This window comes from Theropithecus gelada, chromosome 14 (assembly GCF_003255815.1).
Source record: "Theropithecus gelada isolate Dixy chromosome 14, Tgel_1.0, whole genome shotgun sequence".
NCBI lineage: Eukaryota > Metazoa > Chordata > Mammalia > Primates > Cercopithecidae > Theropithecus > Theropithecus gelada.
In genome coordinates this window covers 47,884,707-47,909,571 of record NC_037682.1, presented here as the reverse complement: position 1 = coordinate 47,909,571, position 24,865 = coordinate 47,884,707, and the positions used below count along the sequence as shown (strand labels likewise).

The following is a 24,865-nucleotide window of genomic DNA, read 5'->3' as shown; positions in this document are numbered from 1 at the left end:
CTGGTCTTTTGCCCATTTTTTAATTTGGTCTTTTTCATTTGATTGAGTTGTAAAAATTTTTTATATATTTTAGATACAAGTCCTTTGTCAGGCATATGTATTGCAAATGTTTTTTCCCAGTGTGAGTTTGCCTATTTATTTACTTAACGTGCCTTCAAGCATCTAAAAACTCCTGATGAGAAGTTTTTAATTTGGATAATGTCTAATTTTTTTCTTTTAAAAATCTCCTTCATTTCTGATGATGTCTAATTTATCATTTTTTTCTTTATAGTTAGTCCCCAAGGTTGCAAAGATATTCTCCTATGTTTTCTTCTAGGAGCTTTACAGTTAAATGTGATGGATTAAATCATTAATTTATTATTATTATTATTTTTACAGACAAGGTCTTGCTCTGCTGCTCAGGCAGGAGTGCAGTGGTGCCATCGCAGCTCACAGCAGCCTTGGACTCCTTAGCTCAAGCGATTCTCCTGCCCCAGCCTCCTGACTAGCTAGGACTACAGGTGTGCACTACTATACCTGGCTAATTTTTTAAATTTTTTGTAGAGATGGAGGTTTTGCTGTGTTGTCCAGGCTGGTCTCAAACTCCTGACCTCAAGAAATCCTCCCAAAATGCTAAGATTACAGGTGGGAACCACTGCAACTGGCCAGTTTTACGATTTTAGCTTTTACATTTAAGCCTATGACCTATTTAAAATTATTATATTTTACACATGTTGCAAAATGGAGTCAAGGTCTATTTTATTTTATTTTTTGATGGACATCCAGTGGTTGTAGCCCCATTTTTTAAAAAAGACTTTCATCTCCCCATGTAATTGCTTTGGCATTTTTGTGAAAAATTAATTGGCTGTATACACGTGGGTCTATTTCAGAACTATTTTCTGTTCCATTGATCTATTTGTCTGTCTTTATGCCAGTATCCACTCTCTTGATTTATGAAGCTTTATAGTAAGCCTGGAAATCAGGAAGTGAGAGTTCTTCAACTTTTTACTTTTCTTTCAAAAAGTTGTTTAGGTCTTTGCATTTCCAAGTAAATTTAGGATCACCTTATCAATTTCTACCAAAAAAAAGCGCCTGAGATTTTGAATGAAACTGTGTTGAATTTATAGATCAATTTGGGGAGAATTGGCATCTTAGCACCAGTAAGTACTCCAAACCACAAATATGGTATTATTTTCTTGTTTATTGGTCTTCATTAACTTCTCTCAGCAATATCTCATAGTTTTCATGTAAAGGTTTACACATTTTTCATTGAAGTTTCATAGGTATTTGCTGTTTTTGTTGATGTTATAAACGGTATTATTTTATTAATTTTCCATTTTTTAATTGCCACAATGTAGAAATACGGTCGATTTTCACATATTGAGCTTGTATTCTGCAATCTTGCTAAATTCATTTATGAGTTCTAGTGGCTTTTCTTGGGCAGATTCTTTAGGATTTCAGTAAGTGATCGTGTCATCTGTGAATAAACACAGTTTTACTTCTTTGTTTTAAATTTTTACAGCTCATATTGCCTTATTGTGCTGTATTGGACTTACAATACACTTTTGAATAGAAGTGATGGAAGTAAAAATCATTGCCTTTGTCTTGTTTTGGGTAAAGCAGTCAGTCTTCTACCGTTAATTCTAACATTTGCTGTAGTTTTTTTTTGCAAATGATCTTTATCAGATTAGGGAAGTTTCTTTTTATTTCTATTATGCTGCAATTTTTTAAAAAAATAATAAATGGGTACTGAATTGTCAATTGATTTTTTATTTATTTTTTATTTTTTTCTGAGACAGAGTCTCACTCTGTCGCCCAGACTGGAGCACAGTGCTGTGATCTTGGCTCACTGCAACCTCCAGGTCCAAGTGACTTTTATGCCTAAACCTCCAGAGTAGCTGGGATTACAGGCATGGGCCATCACGTCTGGCTAATTTTTGTATTTTTAGTAGAGAAGGGGGTTCACCATGTTGGCCAGGATGGTTTTGAACTCCTGGCCTCAAATAATTCTCCCACCTTGGCCTCCCAAAGTGTTGGGATTATAAGCATGAGCTACCTCACCAAGCCTGTCAATTGATTTCATTTATTGGAGTATCATAGGATATTTTCCCTTTATTTTATAAATGTGGCAAATTACATTGGTTGATTTTTAAAATCTTAAACCAGTCTTACATTCCTGGGATAAACCCCAGTTGTGACTGATGTGTTATTTAATATTCTATGGTCTGTGGTTTTCCATACTTGCAATGTTTTTGTCTGATTTTGGTATCAGATTAACGCTGGTCTTAGAAAATGAGTTGGGAAGTATGTTTTCCTTTTCAGTTTTTGGAAGAGTTTGTTTAAAACTTGTATTTATTTCTTCCTTAAATGCCTGGTGGAATTTACCAGTCTTGGAAGATTTTTAACTTCAAACTGAATTTCTTTCAAGGTGTTGGGCTAATTCAGTTTACCTGTTCCTTCTTGGCTGAATATTTATAGTTTGCGTCTTTTAAGGAATTTGTCCATCCCATCTAAGTTGTCAAATTTATTCACTTAACATTGTACATAATATTTTCTTATTTTCCCTTTACTATCTGTAGAGTCTGTAGCATTGTCTTCTGTTTGTTCTAGATATTGGTAATTTGAGTATTCCTGTCCCTCTTTTTATCATTCAGTTTACACAGGAGTTTGTCAATTTTATTGGTCTTTTCAAAGAACCAGCATCTGGTTTCATTGATTTGTCTCTATTGTTCTGTTTTCTATTTCACTAATTTCTACTCTTATCTTCATTTCTTTTACTACTTACTTTGGGTTTAGTTTGCTCTTGCATTTCTAATTTAGAACTTTGATTTTAATCCTTTCCATTGTATGTCCTGACCTGGACGTTCTGGCCACTTCAGAAGCCCTGAACCCCATTTTCTGTCTGCTCTTCTCAGTGAGACATCGTGCTGTGCTTGGATTCCATCATCCTGTACTGTAGTCCAGAAAGTGCCTCCAGGCAGAAAATCTGGATACAGGAGCAACTAACAAGGGACTCCTTTCAGTATAATGCCTATAGCACCCTTTCTTTTTACCTCTTTAACCCATGTGCTTGTATTCTTTTGAAAAATAAAATAGGAAGGTTAAGTAACTTGTTTCAGGTAGATCCTGGATTTGAATGAAAAATTATTTATTGTCAAAGTTTGTGTTCTTAGCCCTGCCCCAGGCTGTATCCTGTTGATGCCTGGATCTAGCATGATGCTGTGGCCTGAGAGCTTTAATAAATGCCCTGAGGCATCCTTGGCTCCGGCCTGGGAGTGGTCAGATTTCATGGAAACCAGACTAGAAGATGGCAGTGCTGCAGCTTTGGGGCCTGTGATCTGAGAGCTCCATGAACAACCTGGGTAGGAGGGTCAGCACCCATATCCATGGCCTGTTCATTAGTATACAACTAGTGCCTAAGGATCAGCTGGCATCCACTTGGCCACTAGGGCTATGGCTGGTAGAGATAAACCTCGCTTCTTGATGGATGACAGAGACTTTCAGGCTGGACCTAGTCCGTTATTGGTTTTTCCAATTACTGAGGTCCCTCTGAACCTCACTGGGCAGCAGCAGGATGGGCAGTGAATACACAGTCAGTCTCTTCTAGGGTAAATGCTGGAAGCCACCTCCGAGCATCCAGGTTGAGGCAGGGTCCTCCACAGATGGCAGCTATGGGAAGGGAGCTCTCCTGACCGCCTGCTTACTGTGTCCCTACAGTCTGCTCAGACACGGGGATGCATGTTTCCTGCCAGAGGAGTGCCCCTGCACTTGGAAGGGGAAGGAGTATTTCCCTGGGGACCAGGTGATGTCTCCTTGCCATACCTGGTAAGTGAGGGTCCCAAGCAGGCTTTGCTTTTTTGCTGGGAGGGGGCATGGATATGGGTGCATGATCAAGAGTATAGTCTAGCATTCCCCTTTCATTATGTTTGTATTCATGTTGTGTGTTTGTGTGTTGTGTGTGGTATAGGGGTTTGTGTACACATAGGAGTATATGCATACAAAGGAATATTTTTGTTTTTACATAAATATGTTTGCTCAGTCATGTATGTGAATGTGTATACATGCATATTTGTAACCATGACAATTTGTTCGCATATTTATATGAACATACGAGTGTGAGTGCAAATCCAAAATGCATATGTGCATATGTGAACATGCATGTGCATGGATGTATATAAAAAGACGGGCATTCACAAACTCAATATGTCAGTGAATATATACAATTAGAAATTTGTATATGTAGACAGGTGTGTTTATATATACTTTTGTGCATATGGAGGCATTTAAAAATGTGTGCACATGTATGTGAAAAGTGTGGCTATATGTGTAAAATGGCTATACATATTTGTGTTCACATGTAAGTGTAAATATCTATGTAAGTGTGCATTGTGTTTGCTTGTGAATAGATACATTCTTGTGTATGAAAGTATGTGTGAGGGTATTTGTTTAGTAATGTAAGTATGTGTATGTGGGAGTGTGTGCACCTGGATTGGATTCTATGGAAACAGACTCGGGGCTGGTTCTGCAGGGCCTGTTCTGGGACACACAGCGGTGGGTAGGCAGTAGATAGACTCAGCTTTCTGATAGAGAGAATGCTGGGGGAGGGGATGAGAAATTATAAACGTGCCCTGATGCTGGAGAGTAAAACCAGTCACTGTTCCAATTTCGAGAACCCGCTAGGGGTGGCCTGAGGTGAGCAGGAAGCCCCTGGCACTGGAACTCCAGGGCCCAGCAGAGAAGCTCAGAGAGGTTCTATCTCAGAGACCCATCTGGGTAGCTGGAGCATGGCCCCCAGTCCCTGTCCCATGCTGGGATTGAAACCACCCTGTTCCTCTGGCCTAGAGGAAGGCCATAGTGTTTCTTTCTGTGTTAGAAGCAGGGTCACGGTCAAGCCCATCTGCTCCAAGACTGGTTTCCTCAGATACATCAGAGTGCACTTGTAGGGTCGGAGCCCTTGCTGTCTGACCCCAGAAGTCCCTGGGTATAATGTTAAGACACAGACCTCTGCACAGGCTGTGTGCTCATTTTTTTTTTTTTCTTGGGATTTTGTGACTGTGGTGAGCCAGAGCAGACCAGGTATGCCAGGCACATCCGGTGAGAGACTGGGGATGGCTGGCCTGGATTTGCCCAGGGGTGCTCAGGCCCTGAGATGGATTCGCTTCCATCACTTCACTAGACTCCAGACACTGTAGCAGCACCCTCACCCTCAGGCAGGGGATAGCTGAGTTACATTGAATCCTGTCCTGTGAGTGCATTGTGCTCATAAATCAGATCCAAGGCAGAGGTGCTGAGGAGTCTGGAGCCAAGGCCGAAGAGCTGGGATTATTTAGAATTTGGAACTCTGACTCGAAGAGGCATCTGCCTTCATAGGAGAGGCTGACTGGCCATAGGATGGGTGTCCTCTCTTCCATGGAAAACTAGGAGATAGACGGGCAAGTTTTTACTTTTGAACTCAGTTGTAAAAGTTCTACCTCCTAATACACGGACAAACCTCGACATTTGCTCTCCAAGGACCTGCCACTGTGGCCCAGATTCCAGCTGCTCTCCCATGGGGAGGTGGGTGCTGGAGATGTGTTGCGCTGGTGTGACTTGAGCATTTGCTGTGATCTCTTTACCAGGAGGGAGCCCGGCTGCCCATCTCTTCCCAGCTCTGCGTTCCATGTCGCCATGGTCTGCAGCATGGTCAGCCACAGTGGGAGTATTTCCAGCGTTTATGCATTTATGGCTGAGTCGTAGGTCATGTAGGTGGGTGAATGACAGGATGGATACACATACTTAGGAAGCCGCATGGACTCAGTGCATGACTGAGTGTGTCTATGGCACGTGATTGGAGAAAGCCTACCCCTCATTGTTGCTGTCAGACACGGAGCCCAGGGTCATGCCCCTTTACTTCCAAATATTTTGGCACTGAGCTCTGTGACTCTTGCCAACTCTACTCCTTCCTTAATTCTTGGAGATTTTGGTATCCATTTAGAGGTGCTTCTAGTATCTCCCGACATCTCAGATTCTTCATCCTCTCTTGCAAAGATCTTTCTCCATCCTAGTGGAGTGAGGGGTCATCATGTAGATGTTGCCATTCCCAAAAACTCACCCAGCCCATATCCCAGTGAGTCTCACCTCACCTTCTGTCTTTCTACTCCACTCCCTCTCTGACTTCCTCAATCCTGTAACCCCACAGGGATTTCTCATCCATGGTCCCTACCACCTCTCTGCTGCCTCTCACCCCCTCAATGTCTCCCCTTCCCTTTTACCTCAACCTGTGGTCCGGAACCATATTACTTCCTTGAATGCAGCCCCACTTCTCTTCCTCCTCCTGCTTTGCCCTACTTGTTTGGCAAAACCACAACCCTGGTGACATCCACACCTTTACTTCCTTTGTACCTGCATCCATGCAGCTGAATGTGACTGGAGGGATGCGCAAAACCCCACTGCCAGCTCTCATTTTAAATTCATGGGCTCAGAAGGGTGGAAAAGGCCCTTAAAGCTGATGGGCTCTCGGACTGTATTTCCTGGGTCTCCTTTGCTCTTTCATCCCGCTAGATAACTATTCCACTCTTTCTCTTCTCTCCTTAAAGCCCTGACACCTCCTTCCCTCTCATTCTCAGCTGATGATCCTGCTTCCTATTTCCCTGAGAAAATTAAAGCCATGAGAAGAGAACTTTCCAGGCTCTATACCCAAGTATTTTGCCTGTACAACAGATGAACTAAGTGTCCGTGTTCCTATCTAAAGCCAATTTCTTCACTTGTCCTCTGGGTCCTAGTTCCTCACTTGCCCACCCAAGGGCATCACTGCAGCATCTCTCCCTCTTTTCTCCCATATAAGCAATTTACATTCTCTACTGGCTCATCCCTATTGCATAAAAATATATTGTTTGAAAAAATTCCAACCTCCTAGAAACTGCTCCATTTCTCTGCTCGCCTTTTATTGCAAAACTCCCTGAACACTTTTTCTATACTTGCTGTTTCAACTTCCTGTTCTCCCATTCCCTTTTAAGCCCTTTCGGTCAGGCATTTTCTCCATCATTCCATCAAAACTATTCCTACTAAGGTCACCAGTAACTTCCATATTGCCATATCCAGTTTTCCTTTCTCAGTCCTCACCTTCCTAGACCCGTGGGCAACATTTGACACAGTTGATCACTTGTCCATTATTCCCTCTTTCTTGATACTTTCATTCGTGTGGCTTTTGGGACACTACCTCCTCTTGCTTTTTCTCTGACCTCTCTTCCTGTTCCTTCTCGGCTTCCTTCATTGGTTCTTCCTCTTCTCCAACCTCTTGATATTGGAGCAACCCAAGGGAACCCTCCTCCTCTGTATTTATACTCACTCTCTTAGTGAACTCACCCAATCTCATGGCTACAAGGCCCATCCATAGGCAGAGGACTACCAGATTTCTACCTGTAGTCCAATCCATGCTTCTCAACTCTAGGCTCACACATCCAACTGCCTACTTGACATCACCATATGTATGTCTAATGGAGGTCTCAACTTAACATATCCAGAACAGCACATCTGATCTTCCCCTTCAAACCTGCTTCTCCCTCAGCCTCCCCTATCTGAGTTGATGAAGACTTCGTTCTTCCAGTTGCTCAGGCCAAAAAAAGCTGGAGTCAACCTCGTGTCTTGTCTCTCACTACCTATATCCAACCTGTCCACAAATCCCTTTGGTTTTACCTTCGTAATACACCCAGAATCTGACAACTTCTCAGTCTCTCCACTGCTGTTACCCTACTCCAGGCTGCCATCATCTCTTCCCTGATGTGCTGCAGTAGCCACTCAACTGGTCTTTCTGCTTCCCCTTGACCCCCTTGAGCTTAGGCTCAGTGCGGTAGCCAGAGTGGAACATAAATCACATAGTGTCATTCCCATGATCAAGTCTTCCAATGCCCACCCCCCACTCCCATTCCTAGCAGGAGCTAACCTTCCTATAGTGGCCCTATTGGACCCATGTCACCTGACCCTCCATTGCCCCTCTGAATTCCTCTTCTACTCTCTTGCCCATACACTCTCCATTTTAGCCATGTTGTCTCCCAAGTGTTCCCCAGAGCCTTTGGAGAGACTGTATCCTTTGTTTGGAACAACCTTCTTCCAGATGCCCATGAAACTAACTCTGTCACCTCCTTTACATCTCTACTCACATGTGCCCCAACCACCCTATTTAAAATTGTAACCCACTCCACCCACATTCCCAGTGACCTGTATCCTGCTCTCGCATAACACTCATTGCCTTCTAATGCACTATAGTACATACTCGCACTGCCTTATTACTTTTTATTTAGTGTATCTCTTCTTCCTCTAGAATAAACATTCCCAGAGGCAGACGGTTTTCTTTTTTTGCTGCTTTATTCACTGATGTATCACAAAATTTTGGAATAATGCCTGGGATATGGTAGGCACCTAATATTTGTTGAATGAATTGGTAAGTGAATGAATGGAGTGGTAAAGGGAGTATGGACTTTGGAGTTAAATAGATCTGGGTTAAATATCAGGTCCATTACTTACTGGTGTGTCTTGTAACCTCTCTGAGCCCTGGTGTCTCCTGCATGAAATCACAATCTTGCCCTTGAGACTCCTGTTATAGGTTGGTGTTTGTTGACCCCTTTGCCAAGGGAGACAGTGCGCGTGCATTCGATAGGCAATGGCTCTGTCATGAGTATTCAGGTATGGGATGGGTGTGCTCTACGAGCTGGTCTGGGCCTGTGTGTTTCAGTGTGTGCCAGCGGGGCTCATTCCAGTGCACCCTCCACCCTTGCGCCTCCACCTGCACTGCCTATGGCGACCGGCATTACCGCACATTTGATGGGCTCCCGTTTGACTTCGTGGGGGCATGCAAAGTGCACCTGGTCAAGGTGAGTTCCCAGATGTTTCTGCCCAGCTGGCTCCATGCAGACCTGTCAGGGCACCGTGGTGCTCTGGACTCCAGTCCGATGCAGAATTAGGTGGTTGGGAATCTAAGCCCTGAGTTGGGGCTGTCTAGAGACTAGAAGAAGTGCTGAGATGCAAGCTCAGGGCTGGATGGAGTTCACCAGTCCCGAGGTACCACACTGCCTGTCTGCTCACCATTATAATCTTGCTGTATTGAGTCCCAGTGCTTTTTTCTGTCTATGATAGCAAGAGCCAGTGCTTTTTGAGCTTTTATTATATACCTAGGGGTCTATTGGGCCATATTTTGTGGATTATTTCACTTAAATATCACAGCAGCTCTGCAAGGTAAAGTTTATGGATCCCATGGTATAGATGTAACAATTCAGGCTAAGGGAAGTCAGGTAACTTGCCCAAGGTCCCCCATCAGTCAGTGGTAGAGCTGGGGTCAAGTTTGACCAAGAAATCTGACTGGAGAGTTGGTGTGCTTAAAGGAGTCACAGGTTATAATTTTCAGCTCACCTGGAGGAAGAAAACTGGTGATGTTGGGGGCACAGTGAAGGCAGGATCCCTACCCCAGGAGGAAGGGGCACTGCCATGGTGGAGGAGTGTCACAGACACACCCAGGGGACCTTGGTTTTGCTAATAGCCTATCTCATCTTATAAGAGTGACATCAATAATAAAAATAACATATAATAATAACAATGCCAAAACCTTTTATGGAAGGAATCCTATCTACAGGGCAGGCACTGTACTGGGGTCTTTCACATAACTGCAGTAAATCCCCACGAGATAAAGATTATTGACCTCATTTTATTTAAAAAGTTCTAAAGGTTACTGCAGTGTATATTAAAAACAAATATTCCCCTTCCCATCTCTTCTGTTCCTGTCTCCTGTTGAATAACCACTCCAGTCTGGGATGAATCCTGCAAGACCATTTTTCTGTGAGACATGGACACACGCACACACACACGCACACACACACACAGTTTGTTTAGTTTATGTGAATAGGATTCTACAATGTGCTTTTTTCACTTAATAGGATACCTTGGACTTGATTTCATATAGTTTGTACACACTTTTTTTCTTTTGAACAGCTGTGTAGAATTCTACAGAACACCGCCCTCTAGTTTGTTTTATTTTTTCCCCATCGATGGACATTTAGGTTGTCTCCAATATTTAAATGCTGCAGTGAATACCTGTGTGGATGTATCCCCAGGTTCTTGGCAGTGGAATTGCTGTATAAAAAGCTATGTACATTTAAAATATTCGATGCCAGCAAATTCCCCTTCAAAAAGCTTACACTAGCATCAAGGATGTATGTGAGACAGTGCCTCTTCCCCGTACCCTATCAACACAATCATCCCTATTGTATATTTGTTAATACATTAATTCGTCAGATATTTTGGGGAGTCACTACATGTTAAGCACTACACTAGGCATCCAAAACCAGAACAGCTTCAGAGAACAGAAGTTGCCCAAAGTCACACAGCTCAGCAAACACAAAGTAGAAGTAGATTGAAAGCCGCTCCGGAGTGCGTGTTCCTCCACCTCTATACCTCTCGGCAGGATCTCTTTTCTCCCTTGTTTTATTGGACTCGCTTATTCTCTCCTCAGAGCATGTCAGATGTCAGCTTCTCTGTGATTGTAGAGAATGTGAACTGCTACAGCTCCGGCATGATCTGCAGGAAATTTATTTCCATCAACGTTGGGAGCTCACTCATTGTCTTTGATGATGACTCCGGAAATCCTGTAAGGCCCAGTGCCTGTGAAGGTTGTGTAGACAATTTACAGGTTACCAGGGGTTGGGGCAGAAGAGGGCTGAGGACTGGCTTCCTTACCACAGCAGTTTCTCTTGGAGAGCCACTGAGTTAGGAGCCCAGACTGAATTCCTCTTGGCCAGGGTCGGGAACACAGAGGCCAATGGCAGGGTATGAGGGAGGCAGAGGCATTGGTGAGGTCCTGGCTGCAGGCATAGCCGACCTGGGCACTGGGAGGCACTTGGGCTCAGGAGTGACCATCTCTGTCCCTCTAGAGTCCAGAGAGCTTCCTGGGTGACAAGCAGGAGGTCCACACATGGCGAGTGGGATTTTTCACACTGGTGCATTTCCCACGGGAACACATCACCCTCTTGTGGGACCAGAGAACCACAGTGCACATCCAGGCTGGGCCTCAGTGGCAGGTACTTACATGAACAGTGACCCTCTGCTCCTGCTTGGGGCTGAGCCAAGCCCTGGGTGTCCTTGGGTGAGCTGTACCCTCTCTGAGGAGCCAAGAAGAGCATGCCTCTGTTCTCTCCTCCACCCTGCTCTGGGCCCCTTCTCCTCTGACATTGCTCCATCCCTCTTCAAACTGTGACCTCAGCAGTGACTTCTAGGTCCATGATAGACTCCTGGGCTCATGGGGATCCCTCTGCCTGTGGCTCACCCCTGGCATGCCTGCAACTGACCATGGTGTCCTCTCTCTTTTCAGGGCCAGCTGGCAGGCCTCTGTGGGAACTTTGACTTAAAAACCATCAATGAGATGAGGACCCCGGAGAACCTAGAGCTAACTAACCCCCAGGAGTTTGGCAGCAGTTGGGTTGCAGTTGAGGTAAAGCCTCTCCTCCAGGCTGGCTTATGCCCCTCACTCAGATGGGCACTGCCAGCACTGAACCTGGCCCCAGGTCAGGGAAGAGGGATGCTGGTGTGAGGTTTCTCCTGCAATATTCTCTCAGCCTCTAACTGCATCCCTAGCCCTAGACTCTGTCCTATGGCCCAAAGATCATGCATCATCTTGTCTCACAAATCCAGCTGCCCACCCTACCCTGGACCAAGCCCTGGCAGGGTGGTGGAAGGTTGAGCAGGTGATAAAGTCTGTCCCAGGAGAGATGGTCACTCATCATGATGCCCCCCGGTGCCTGGAACTAGGTCTGACACAGAGAAGAGACCGAGAGACTGAGGAGGGTTGAGGCAATCAGGGAAGTCTTCCTGAAGGAGATGAGACTGGTGCTGGCACTTAAAGTTTGGGCCATGCTTAAATAGATGAATATATCAGCGATAAGATCTCTGAGAGGAAGGGCAACACTAGCATAGATAGAAATGAGGGGGTCTGCCCCAAGGGACAATCTGAGAGATGTCCAACTGAGGCTGTCAATCTGTGAGCTGTGGGGGAAACAGCTCTGAGTTGAGAGCAGGAGACCTGGGTTCTTGTTGGGTCATCTATTGACTTTCTGGGTGACCTTGAGTACATCCCATCTCTGCAATCCTCTGCAAAGAGAGAGGACTTGGCCAAGAGAGAGCTGATGAATAGATTTCACTTCATGTGACAACTCTGATTGGTCAAAAGAGGTTGCTTGGGAGCTATATTGAGAAACATCCCAGATCTGTGTCAAGCTCAGCTGGAAGGAGGACTGTGATCGATTATTTATGTCTGCCATGAGAGCAGCAGGGGAGAGTGGTGATGTGAGTGTTATATATTTGCCTTTCCTAGACTTAGTGATCTTAATGCCCTGCTGGGAAGTACACGGAGATGAGCTTATGTAGACTGGGGTAGGGGGAGCAGTTGGGCATGTCCTGGAGCTCAACTGTTCCAGGTGGGACAGGGCTGTTCTCACAGACTCTGAAATCCTGAGGTGGGACAAGGCTGTTCCCACAGCCTCTGAAAAGTGCACCCTAACACACCCCCATTTTAGAGAAGCTCAGTGGGTGACTAACCCTTGTTGTCCCCACACCCCCATACACATCATATTTCTCTCTTGCTAATCCTATTCGGCATACCATGGGGTTCTCTAGTGAAAATGTAGTCTAAGGAAAGAGATTCAGCAGACATCGGAAACATCTGTATTAGTTATCTACTGCTATGTAACAATTTTATGAGACCTAGTGGCATTAAACAACACTCATGTATTATTTCAGTTTCTGTGGGCCAGAAAGTCAGGACACGGCCTGACTTGGTTCCCTGCTTAGTGTCTCACAAGGCTGCAATCAAGGTGTCAGTCAGGGCTGGGCTCTCATCTGGAGGCTCCACTGGGGAAGGAACTGCATCCTCACCTGCTCACATGGTTGTTGATTACATTCAACTCCTTGAAACTGTAGGACTAAAGGTTCCATTATTTTGGGGCCAGCTTTTGGCCAGAGACCACCCTCAGCAACAAGAGACCACTGACACTTCCATCCTTGTGGGGTCCCCCAGCATGGCTGCTTGCTTCCTCACAGCCAGCAAGGGAGAGACTCCAGCAAGATGGGCTCTGGGATCTCATGTTGGGAATTGTGTGATCACATACGCATGGCCATGTCCATCCCATCACCTGAGCCATATTCTGTTGGTTTGAGGCAAGGCATAGGTCCCTTCTACACTCAAGGGAAGGGGATTTTACAAGAACATGAATATCAGGAGGCAAGGATCATGGCGGCCACCCTAAAATCTATCTGTCATGTCAGGCAACAGGCATTTGGCAAATAGGGAGGTCAACAGCCCTGCCTTTGCCCCTCAGTGCCCAGACACCCTCGATCCTCGGGATACATGTGTCCTGAATCCTCTCCGAGAACCATTTGCCAAGAAGGAGTGCAGCATCCTGCTCAGTGAGGTGTTTGAGATCTGCCACCCTGTGGTGAGTGGACCCCAGCCTCGGCCCCTCCCGAGCACCCCCTCCACTTTCCTGGGATCCCTTCAGCTCTCACGCTCCCCCATGTCTCAGAGGAGACAGCTCAAATCTCCAGAGAAGATCTGCCTCTGCCGTTCCCCTGCCTCCAGTCGGCTCAGATGAGTCCGTCATATTTCCCCAGATGACCAGGCACAGACAACCAGGCAAACAGAGCTTGTGCCCTTTTCAAGCTCATCTTGATCTGGCCCTTCCTCCTTATCACGAAGTTCTTCTAAATGGTGGACCCAAAGCCCTCATGCTGAGGCACCACCTATTGCCTGTTCTGCTTCGGTGCATGCAGAGGAGGCTGGGGCTCAGCATTGCATGGCACCCTGCAAGCCTTGAAGGCTGCCGTCAGATTGGCCTTGGCTGTCTCTGGCCCTGGCTAGGCAGTTCAGGCTCTACCCCTGTTCAGCCACTCTCGGCTCCTGGATCAAACAGGCCAGACTCAGGAGAGAAGAGAGCTTAGTTCTCAAAAGTGGGCATCTGCCTGGACCATGGAGTTCTCGTTTCCTTGTACTTCTCCCTTCACATCTCATGAGACAGGACAACTCACCCTGTTCTGTGGTCCCTTCATGTTGGTGCTGGTAGCCATCAGCTGACAAGCTGCGGATCTGACATTTGGGATCTGTCCTTTGACCTCTGACTTCTGACCTTCTCCAGGTTGATGTCACTTGGTTTTACTCAAACTGCCTGACGGACACATGTGGCTGCAGCCAGGGTGGTGACTGTGAGTGCTTCTGTGCCAGCGTCTCTGCTTATGCCCACCAGTGTTGCCAGCACGGGGTGGCTGTTGACTGGCGAACCCCCCGCCTCTGCCGTGAGTGTCCCAGACAATCACCTGAGGGACAGAGTGTCCCCTGTGGGCATACCCTAGGGGTACTGGCAGTCTGTCTAGCATTTATTGAGTACTTAGAATGTACCAAGCACCAACTGCTTTGGGCGTGTTATTCATTGAATTCTTACAACTACCCTTTGAAACAGGGCTATGTATTTCCTATTTTAGTTGAAGAAACAGCTTAGAGAGAGAGAGATCAAATAACCTGCTCAAGGTTAGTGGTGGAGCCAAGGTTCATCCCTAGAGAGTCCAATGCGAACCTGTGCTCATAGCCACTTTGTTAGAAGACTCAGGAGCCTAGACCCAGAGCTACCACTTGTAAGCTGTGTGACTTCAAACAAGTCACCCAACCTCTCTGGGGCTCAATTTTCTCGTCTGAGAAACAGGAATAGGCCTGCCCCCAGGTTGACTCTGAGGACCAAATGGGGTGATGAATATAGAAGTCCTTTGTCAGCTGAGATTCGCAGGTCCCATCAGAGGCAGCGCAGATGATCAGTTTATTCAGAGCAATGGTGGTCTGCAAATGCTTTTCATTGCATACCCCTATCAAGTAAAATCATTTTGTGCACATACATATGCATACATAGATATGCATCCATAGATATACTCTTCATGTAAAATACGTAGACATATTTAAAAATTAATATTTAAAAGGTGAAAGAAAACATAAAGAAGGCTAAATTCTTCATTTCTTATTTTTTATTTATTTGCGCACACCAAAGGATTTTCCTGGTGCAAGCACCTCGCCTTGGGGTGTGATGGCCATTACACAGCCTTGCTCTCTGGGGTCAGACTGATTGAGTTCAGACCCAGCTCCACCGAGTTGGCCTGGGAGTCTCTTCACCTGTAATAGAGGGGTGAAGATAGCTGCATCTACCTTGTAGGGTGCTGTGAGGTTTAAACAAGGCAGTGTGTGTACAGCGCTTGGCACAGTGACCTATGCTAATGCGGAGGTTGTCATTTTTTCATGGACACCTGGGTACTGACATGTCCTGAGCCCTGACGCCTGCAGGCAAGATGCCAAAGGAAGAAGGTGGAGCAGAAGCACACTTGCTGAGGGTCCACTGCGTGCCAGGCCTTGTGCCTATGTGCATTACTTCATTTAATATTCAAGACTAGGGGGAGGTGATTGAGGTGCTTACCTGGGGTACAAGGTTTGAGGGGGCACCAAAAATGCAGTAATCAAGAGAAATAATATTTTGATGTAATATTTCTGTAAAATAAAAATTGCTGCAAAAATACTGTGGTGAACAAACTTTCAAAGGCCTAATAGTATTAATGTTTCCTTTGGTCTCAGTCTCTACTCTGGCTCAGTGGGAGACTCAGTGGGAGACTGTTAATGATCTTGTCTTTATTTTTAAATTTTGATATTTTATTTGTCATGGTTTTTCTTGCATTAATTTTGATGTCTTAAAATATTGCATTAAAATAGTATTTATCTTGATTACTGAGATTTTTGGTAGCCCCTTAAATTTCACATCCAAGATGAGCACTTTGCCTTACTCTGGTCCAGGCCCTGGCAGATCTATGGGGCAGATGCCAGTAGCCGTCCCACCTTAGAGGAGGGCACTAAATTTCACTGACGTTAAGTGACTTGGTTCAGTATGCACAGTTGATGAGTGAGGGACGTGGGATTTGAACTCAGGTCTAACTCTAGAGAGCTGGCTTTTTAATGACTCTTGTTGGCTACCACTCCTTGACTGGGTACACCCTGGAAACCAGAAACTTGGCAATTTTCTAATTTTCTGGTTCAGCCTTCTGAGTCTGCAGATGGAGGGAGAGGCAGGCACGTGCCCGCAGCCACACGGCAGGCCTGTCTCCTGACTCTACGTGCTCTTTCTGGAGGGTGACCCCAGATGCATTGACCTTGTGGTCTGGGGTGTGGAGTGAGTCGGTGGCTCTCTTCAGACCATGCCTACGTGTGAAGCATGCTGCTCCTAAGCTTTATCCCAGGTCTATCTGCCTGGCTCTTCATGGCTTTGCTGCTGGCTTTAGGGGTCTCCCGCAAGGTCCCGGGCACTCCCCAGTGGACTGAACATCTGCAGCTGAGGGGCCTGGGGAACAGGGTGTGGTGCTGGAGATGACCACTAGAGGGCGCGCTGAGCCCACGCTTGCAGGAGCTTCTTACAGCTTGGCTGGTGGAAGCGCCTCTGCAGTGCAAGCGGCTTGAAGAAGCCGGTGATGCTGGGGGCTCCTGGTCCCCTTCCCACCCAAGGCTCTTGGAAGACCAACCTCCATCTTGTGCTTGCATCCCTCTGGGGGCCTTCTGCAACATTTCTGATTAAAACTCCCACCCCTTGGTTCTAATCCTGCTCTTTGGCACCACACAAAATACACCCGCTTCTTTCCAACATTCATTCATTTGTTCATTTACTTGACACATCGCTGAGGTGCCTACTGTGGGCCAGTCTTTGAGCCTCATGCTGTCGGCCCAGAGAGGAGCCATTCTATTTACTTCACTTAAGACATCTGCATCCATGACCATCCCCAAATCTTGACATGTGGGAGGCAGGCCAGGCCCAGCACTTGGGGAAGAAGGGAGGCTGGGATGCTGGGGGCCTTGGCTCTGTCTGTCTGTTCCAGGCTCTGGGCTGGCTCTCAGGAAGTCCCTGTTCTCTCTCTTTCAGCGTATGACTGTGACTTCTTTAACAAAGGTAAGACCATCCTCCCCACGCAGAGTCTAAGGGGCCCAGGCACTGCCAGCCCTGTCCTGATGCCACACAGCATCAGCCATCCCAAGGCGCTGCTGGCCCTGGAAGAGCCCTGACCCGGGCTGGGAGGGCCCCCATCATGCAGAGAGAGCCCTGACAGTGCAGGGCCTAGGGGTATCCTGCACCTCTGTCCTCAGCAGTTCCTGCAGCCCCTGTCCCGGGAGCAGGCAGGCCGGCTCCCAGGGACTGTGCTCGGCAGGGCAGCCCCACCAGGAAGGAAAAACCCCATTCCCACCAACTCGCCAGCTCCTCCACCTTCATAATCTAGCTCATCAGAGCCACAGAACATCACCTTGGGTTCCCCGAAGATTTGCTTTTGGCAAAAGCAGACACAAACTGCCCTTTCTGAGTATGAGTGGAACAAAACATGTGGCCCGACACATTCATCTTCAAACTCAACCAAGGTCGCAGGATTCCGGCAGACGCTCTGACATTTAGATTAACGAGGGTGCAAACACAGGTCATAACCAAAGACCCAGGGGAGGTTAATGTCCAGTTTAGAGCCAATTCATCAATTTAATCACCAGGATTGGGTAGGTGGGATAGAGAAGGGCTGCCCAGGAGTAGTTTTTAGCACTGAACTTCATCCAGTTGGGCCAGGGTCAGACCTTGGCAGAGTGAAATGCTCATCTGATCCTCCGTGCTGTTCGCCTTTGACTTCCACTCCCCGACCCTCCTCCAGGGACTGTGCTGCCAGGAGCAGGCCTATGTGGGCAGAGGCCCAGAGCTTTGTCCTCAGTTGCCTGCATTATGAGATTTTGGCTTGAGCGTGGTGGGTGAAGTGGAAGAGAGAGACTGGAGACAGGATACCATCTGGGGGCCTGTGAGATGAGGGCCAGACCAGGGTGTAGCATGAGCATCCACAGGACTGCAGTTCTGCCAAAATACTAGTGCCCAGGGGCTCTTGATGGCCCCAGAACTTCAACTGGTAAAGGGATGAGCCTGGATTGGGGGATCTGTGGTCCCTGGGACAGACAGGATCTGTCTGACATCAGGCAAGACATTTCAGCAAGATGAAGCTGCTCCGTTTTCTCTCTTCCGTGGCATTTTGGGTGGCAGTAACTGGCAAAGGACAAGCTGTTTCTAGCATCTTCCACCTACCCACCCACCCACTCACCCATCCTTGCTCCGTTCTTCTACTAGCATTTGGTCTGGTCCTGGCCCGCTGGGTGCTGGGAAGTCAGTGGTCCCTGAGTCCTGCCACAGCGGTGTGCGGAGCGGGCTCACGCCGCCTCTCTAGCACCCATTGTGTTCCTAACTCCTCATTCAGTTGGTAGTTTCCAGTTGACCCCTCGTGGGAGTGTTTACGCCATGGAAATCCGAAAACCTACAAACCACTTTTTTTTGTTTGTTTGTTTGAGAGCTCGTTGTTAGCCATTTGCCAGCACAGCACTGCTTGTCTCCCATCTAGTGGGGGTGACAGATGTGGACCTCCCATCCAGATCCTCATCCGAAGAGCTGTAACTAGTATGTGCCATGCTCCAAGAGCTGGTGGGACACAGAGGAGGAGGGACAACATTTGCCATGTGGCAGGAGAGGGTGCAGGGAGAGCGTCACAAGGAGGTGACATTTGAGCTGGGCCCCAGAGGTTGAGTAGGCGTTTGCCAGGCACAAAACGGGGAGGACTACTCTGAGTGGGTGGAACGGTGTGATGAGATGTGAGCTGGGAAATAACACCACTGCTCCTTCCAGAAAGAGCAAGAGAAGTTCAGCATGGCAGGAGCCAGGGCGTGGGGGGAGTGGGGAGGTGGGCAGGGGCTGAGAGCTGAAGGGCTTCTGAATTCAAGCTGGGCTCTTTAGATTGTGTCCTGAGGGCCATGGAGAGTCACTGGTGCACCCCAGCAGGGGGCATGGCTGGGAGGGCAGCTCAGCAGCCGTAGGGAGGAGGCATTGGAGAGCGGGGACACAGCAGAGGCAGGAAGATCCCTACAAGGTGATTGTCCAGGAAGCCCATGTTCTGTGCCAACCTATACTGACAACCACAGGAATGATAAAGACTCAAAAGTGATACGTGTTTGAAATAATTAGATAAACACTAACATGTTTATTGTCCCTCAGGCCTGGGGTGGGCAGAAACCTGGTCTGCTGTCTTCTTCCCGAGGGCACCTTGAATAGAGCAGTGGCTGTAATGGTGAAGTTTCAGGCAGTGGGAAGGCTGTGGAGAGACACTGGGGGGCCCAGGTGCTCCCTGTGGGTGGCCTTCTTCCTTGGCTGTCTGTGAAGTGATTCAGGCACTGTGCAGTGGGTCTGTTCCTTTCAGGGGCTGGCAGCCTGGGAATCCTGTCCCTTCCTTCTCAGGGTCATCAAGGTCCCTGAGCTCTGGGATGAAGGACGCCATCAAGAGTTCCTCCTTGGTAGCTTGCTCTCCCACCCCACTGCTGCCAAGGGGTGGGGCAGGAGGTATGGGAGGTGGGCAGGCAGGGGGGCCAGGCTGCTCACGGGGCCTCTTCTCTCCAGTGCTAGGTAAGGGCCCCTATCAGCTGTCCAGCTTGGCAGCCGGTGGTGCCCTGGTGGCCATGAAGGCAGTGGGCGAAGACATAGTTCTAGTGAGGACAAAGGATGTGGCGCCAGGGGACATTGTGAGCTTCCTGCTGACAGCTGCTCTGTACAAGGCCAAGGCCCACGGTAAGGCCCACCTCAGTCCCGCTCCAGCTCTTCTGGGAGGGAGGAGGGTGCTGGAGGAGGGGTGAGTGCTGAGGCCCTAAATATCTGTAGTGGCAGGGGAAATGGGGGCTCTGACAAGTGCCCCTCTCCCAGTTGAGATGGTGCTTCTAGGTCAGCTTCTTCTCTGCAGACACTCTCCATCTGCTCCCCTAACCTCCAGGGCAGCCAAGGCCCAGGTGTGCCTCTATACCTTGCTGTATGCAATAGCTGTTCCAGAAAAGCCAAGCAGCAGCTCTCCCTCCTCATGCTCCTCCTCCTCCTTCCTCTCTTCCGCTCTCACCCTCCCTGCATCTCTCCCTTCTTCCTTCCTCTCTTCCCTTTCTCTCTCAATGTCTCTTCTTGCCTCCCTCCCTTTCACTGAACCCTAATCCCATGCCAAGCACAGAGCCGGGTACTGGGAAATCAGGGATACAAGAGACACAGTCCCTGTGCATCAGAAGCCCACAGTCCCATCAGGGAGACAGACATGCCCAAAGGCAGTCACAGCACCTGTGAGAACACTGGGGAGGGGCCCCCAACTCAGTCTTAGAGTCAGGAGAGGCTTCTTAAAATACAGGATGTTCCCCTGAGAGCAAGAAGGAGTCTGGAAGGGAAACTTCTTACTTACTTAGTAAGCTAAGCTCAGGAGTTGGGACTTTATCCTGAGGGCAACGGGGAACCATGGAAGGGCTTTGAGGAGGGGAGGGGACATCCTGGCTCCTGCCCAGCCCCAGGCATGGCCAACATCCCTAGCAGTAGGTGATGTTCATGGCGGTATGAGCCTGGGGAGGTAGGTGGTACCTGGCAGAATCATGTAGCTGCATAAGAAAGCCTGGGAGTGAGGAATCAGGGACTGGGCCACAGGAGAGCCAGAAGCACCACCCCCAAAGACAGCACTTCCTCTCTACACATTTCTTTTTTTTTTTTTTTTTTTGAGACGGAGTCTTGCTCTGTCGCCCAGGCTGGAGTGCAGTGGCCAGATCTCAGCTCACTGCAAGCTCTGCCTCCCGGGTTCACGCCAGTCTCCTGCCTCAGCCTCCCAAGTAGCTGGGACTACAGGCGCCGCCACCACGCCCGGCTAGTTTTTTGTATTTTTTTAGTAGAGATGGGGTTTCACCATGTTAGCCAGGATGGTCTCGATCTCCTGACCTCGTGATCCGCCCGTCTCGGCCTCCCAAAGTGCTGGGATTACAGGCTTGAGCCACCGCGCCCGGCCCTCTCTACACATTTCTGATCCCCAGATCCGTGCGTTCCTGCCTGACAAAGGTGTCTCACCACCTTCCAGATGTGGCAGGCCATCTGCTTAGTGAGGCTTTTCTGTTCTCCATCCAGTATGTTAGTCTAGTAGGTTATGTGTAGTCCAGAGGGGGTGTTGCCTTTCCACTAGGTTTATGGGCATGCTAAGCAGGTCCCTGGAGTCACCTGGCTTTAGGGGATGTCACTGGGGGCAGGATCCCAGAGGCACTCCAGTCCAGGCTCCATCTCAGAGTCAGGCGTGGGTCTCATGGGCCCAGTGGGGACCCAAGCTCCTCCCTCTCCCATCCCATACTGCTTCTCCTGGGCTGTACCCAGGGTCCTGGGCAGCCAAGGAAAGGTGCCTTCCAGGTGGGACCTAGGGTGGCTGCATGGAGGAGGTGTCCCTTAAAGGATGGAAAGATGGTTATGCGAAGAAGTGGAGAGCAGGAAATGTCACGGAGGGGAGGACTCAGCAGTCACTGAGGCCCAGGCTTCCCACTCTGGGGAGTCACCACCACAGCCTGACAGAGGTCCCTGGGGTGCTAGTGTTACCTGAAGATTTTTTGGGGGGAGAGGTTACTTATTTATTAATAATCATATGTTGCCCTTCTGTAGGACTTCTCATGTACTGGCACTGTTCTAAGTGCTTCATGTGTAGCAACTCATTTAATCCTCATGACAATCTTAGGAGGTAGGGACTATTATGTTCCCAATCTACAGATGAGGGAGCTGAGGCCCGGAGAGGTTAGGTGATTTACCTAGGGCACAGTGCTTGTTAGTGACAGGTGCCAGCCGTTTGGCTCCAGAGTCTTTCATTCAAACTCCTCTGCCATACTGCCTTCCAAACCGAGGCATTAAAGAAGAAATACAGAGGATGGCAGGTGAAGTCAATCGAATATTTACAGTACAGCCCCGGACTCTGCACCTCAAGGTCTCTGCCCTGTTAGGAGGACAGCAGGGAAAACAGTGGAGAAGCCTTGATCCAGGTCAACCCTGTCTTCATGAAGGAGGAAGCCAAGGCCCAGGGAGGAGAAGTGACTTGCCTGAGGTCACGCATCCCGTAGAGCAGGCTGGGGCTAGCACTCAGTGCCCTACCACGCTGGGCCGTCCATGCCGGCGCCTGCATCCCATGGGTGGGGCCGGCCCTGTGGCGGTGAAGATGCTGGGCTCTGGCCTCGGCCTGCCTGCATCCAGCCCTGCCTCCCTCATCCACTGTCAGTGTGACTCTGGGCCTCTCTTCCCTCCTCTGTAAAGTGGGAATAGTAATACCTTTTAACCTCTCACAGCAATGTATTCTCTCCCCACCCCACAGCCGCCAGGATGGCAAGCTCCATGAAGGCAAGAATTTTCATCATTTTGCTCCCTGTTGTGGCCTCAGTGCCTAGAACATGGCCTGGCCCACAGCAGGTACTCAGTAAATATTTGCTGCTGAATGAGGGAATTTTTCACTTCACAGGGTTCTCATAGGAATTTTATAACCTGCAGGCAAATGGCTTGCTTAGCACAGTGCCTGGCACGTAGTAAGTCATGTGTAAACAGCAGCTGTGATTATTAACATGAATAATGAAGCCTGTCTCCGTTACCTGCCATCTTCTCGCAGCTGCCCAGGGAGGTGTAACAGGGACACTGTCATCCCTCCTGGGGACACAGGGGACACATGGGAGGGGCTGAAGATGCACCCGCCCAGCACCAGGCTGTGCCAGGTGCTTCACACACACCTCATTGATGATCCCTCCAACAGCCCAGGCATGAATGTGCTTGCCCACATCACAGCCAGGGTGGTAAGCTGGAATTCTGGCCCCATGCTCACCCCCTGCGCCTGCTTGTGGATTTGGGACTTGAGGAGACCCATAAGGCTCTGTGCAGGGGAAACTGCCCACTGGGCATCAAGCCGCATGCCCTAGAACTGGGCAGTTATGGAGACCGGAGAGGGAGGACAGAGACGAGCTTTGGGTCTCTAGGCAAGCTCTCTCTGGGACCCTCTCCCTATCTGTGGGTTGGACGAAGGGCTGCCAATGCCGGCCCTCTGGGATCCTGTGAGAAGCAAGACCAAGCCGGGGACCCTATAGCCTGACAAATCACCAACCCCCAGCCTGCCCCACATGTCCAATGCAATGCAACCATCAGGACAGCTGCCTCTGTTGTATTCGCTGCTGGATCCTGGGTATCTAGAATGGTGCCTGGCACATTGAGGGCACTCAAACATGTTTGCAGAAGGAGGGAAGAATGGAAAGAGGGGTGCAAGGGGGACAGAAGGAGATAGTTCAGTTACCTTCCCGAGGCTCAGCAGTTGGGGGATCTCTAAGCCTCCACTCGCCCTCAGGCAGAGATGGTGTGAGCAGAGGGACAGCTGGCAGGCAGAGTAGGTGAGCCGGGGGCCGGCGTAGGGGGCAAGGCCCGCTGGTCTTCAAGCGTGCTGCCGTCCAGAGTTGTTGAGAGAGCAGATGTGTGCCAGGATGCTGTCCCCACAGCCCACCAGTCTGGACCTCTGCCTGCACTGACCCTCTCCGTGTGGTTCTCTGCAGACCCAGATGTAGTGTCCCTGGAGGCAGCAGACAGACCCAACTTCTTCCTTCACGTCACAGCCAATGGGTCTCTGGAGCTGGCTAAGTGGCAGGGCCGTGACGCCTTCCAACAGCATGCCTCCTTCTTGCTGCACCAGGGCACATGGCAGGCAGGCCTGGTGGCCCTGGAGTCCCTGGCCAAGCCCAGCTCCTTCCTCTGTGCATCGGGCCCGGTGCTGGCCCTGCGGCTGTACGAACACACAGAGGTGTTCCGCCGGGGCACGCTCTTCCGCCTTCTGGGTAGGTGACCCCCTGCCATTGCCCTCGGCCCCTTGGCCCTCTCAGTCCACTGCTCTTCCCACCCTGTCCCCACCTCACCCTTCCAATTGCCCCTAAGAGGCAGAATCCTCCTTCTCTTGGCACAGGGGGCCACATGGGTGCCACCCTGAGATGAGAGGTGGCCTGGCCTCCATGTTAACGGCCTAGGGAGCCATGGACAGTGTGCTTGGGGTCCAGCCAATTTCCTGGGTCCTGCCTGCTGCCACAGGCCAATTACACGGTCTAAAAATACAGCAGCCTTTGTGGAAGTGAGGGGAGGTGTGATTCTGGCTGCAGCACGCGTAGCCGCTGGCTCAATTTTCTTGCTGTTGGGGTCACATGCCTGCCCCATGAGTTCAAGGACTGTCACAAGGGGGATAGGTCTGGGGACCAGCAGCCTCATCTCTGAATGGAAGGCCCAAGCCCCTAGACAGGGGTGGGGTGACTCCCCAAACTTCCACCGAGGCCAAGGGGGTCCAGAGCCTGCCCTGCCAGCTGTGTCTGTCCCCAAAATATTGTTCTCTGCCTAAACCCTGGAGTTTCTTTACTGTTTTCTCTGTCTTGCATGGGGCTTGGGGGTACTTGTGTCTGTGGATGGATCCATTTGCATGTACACATATGGAAATGTGTTTTCAGCCAGCCTCCTCATTTCATCACCCACCCCACCCAAGCCAGGGCTGGGTGAGCTCATTCTTCCCTTCAGCGGTTAGCGAGTCTGCCCTCGAACTTGACGTGGGACAGGTTTATCACCGGCCATGAAGACAAGACTTGCTCATGATGGGAATATTTGTGTCCCTTTCTGGAAGACACTGGGGCATGAGCCCAGACTTTGAAGCTGGACAGCCTTGGGTTCAAATCCTGACCCCGGTCCTAGACACTTGGAGGAGAACCCCTATCTCCTTGACTTGGTTTCTTCACCTGTGGAATGGGGATATTTGTCTGAGAAGTGTGCTGTGAGGACTGGCTGTGTCTCGTGGCCTTTGCCCAGGGCCTGGCACATAGTAGGTGCTCCCCAAATGTAAGTTACACTCTCCAGGCTTTTGGAAAAGCAGGTTTCTTCACAGCTGGCAGCAGTGTTCAGGTTAGGGCATCTGGAGGAGCTGCTGGTGGGGGCTGCTCCCTGGAGCCTGCTTCGGAGCCTACCCACAC

At 49.2% G+C, this 24,865-nt stretch overlaps 1 protein-coding gene across 2 annotated transcripts in view; it reads left to right on the top strand.

The window, feature by feature from the left end:
- Positions 1-24,865, top strand: part of OTOG (otogelin) — a 101,051-nt gene that overhangs the window by 36,983 nt on the left and 39,203 nt on the right. For both annotated transcript variants that reach the window (XM_025357311.1, XM_025357309.1), the window contains 10 exons: positions 3,697-3,804; positions 8,690-8,828; positions 10,460-10,594; positions 10,878-11,024; positions 11,315-11,434; positions 13,317-13,433; positions 14,130-14,286; positions 16,932-16,958; positions 19,473-19,640; positions 23,420-23,698. In XM_025357311.1, coding sequence (XP_025213096.1) covers positions 3,697-3,804; positions 8,690-8,828; positions 10,460-10,594; positions 10,878-11,024; positions 11,315-11,434; positions 13,317-13,433; positions 14,130-14,286; positions 16,932-16,958; positions 19,473-19,640; positions 23,420-23,698 — 1,397 coding nt within the window. The remainder of the gene's footprint in view (positions 1-3,696; positions 3,805-8,689; positions 8,829-10,459; positions 10,595-10,877; positions 11,025-11,314; positions 11,435-13,316; positions 13,434-14,129; positions 14,287-16,931; positions 16,959-19,472; positions 19,641-23,419; positions 23,699-24,865) is intronic.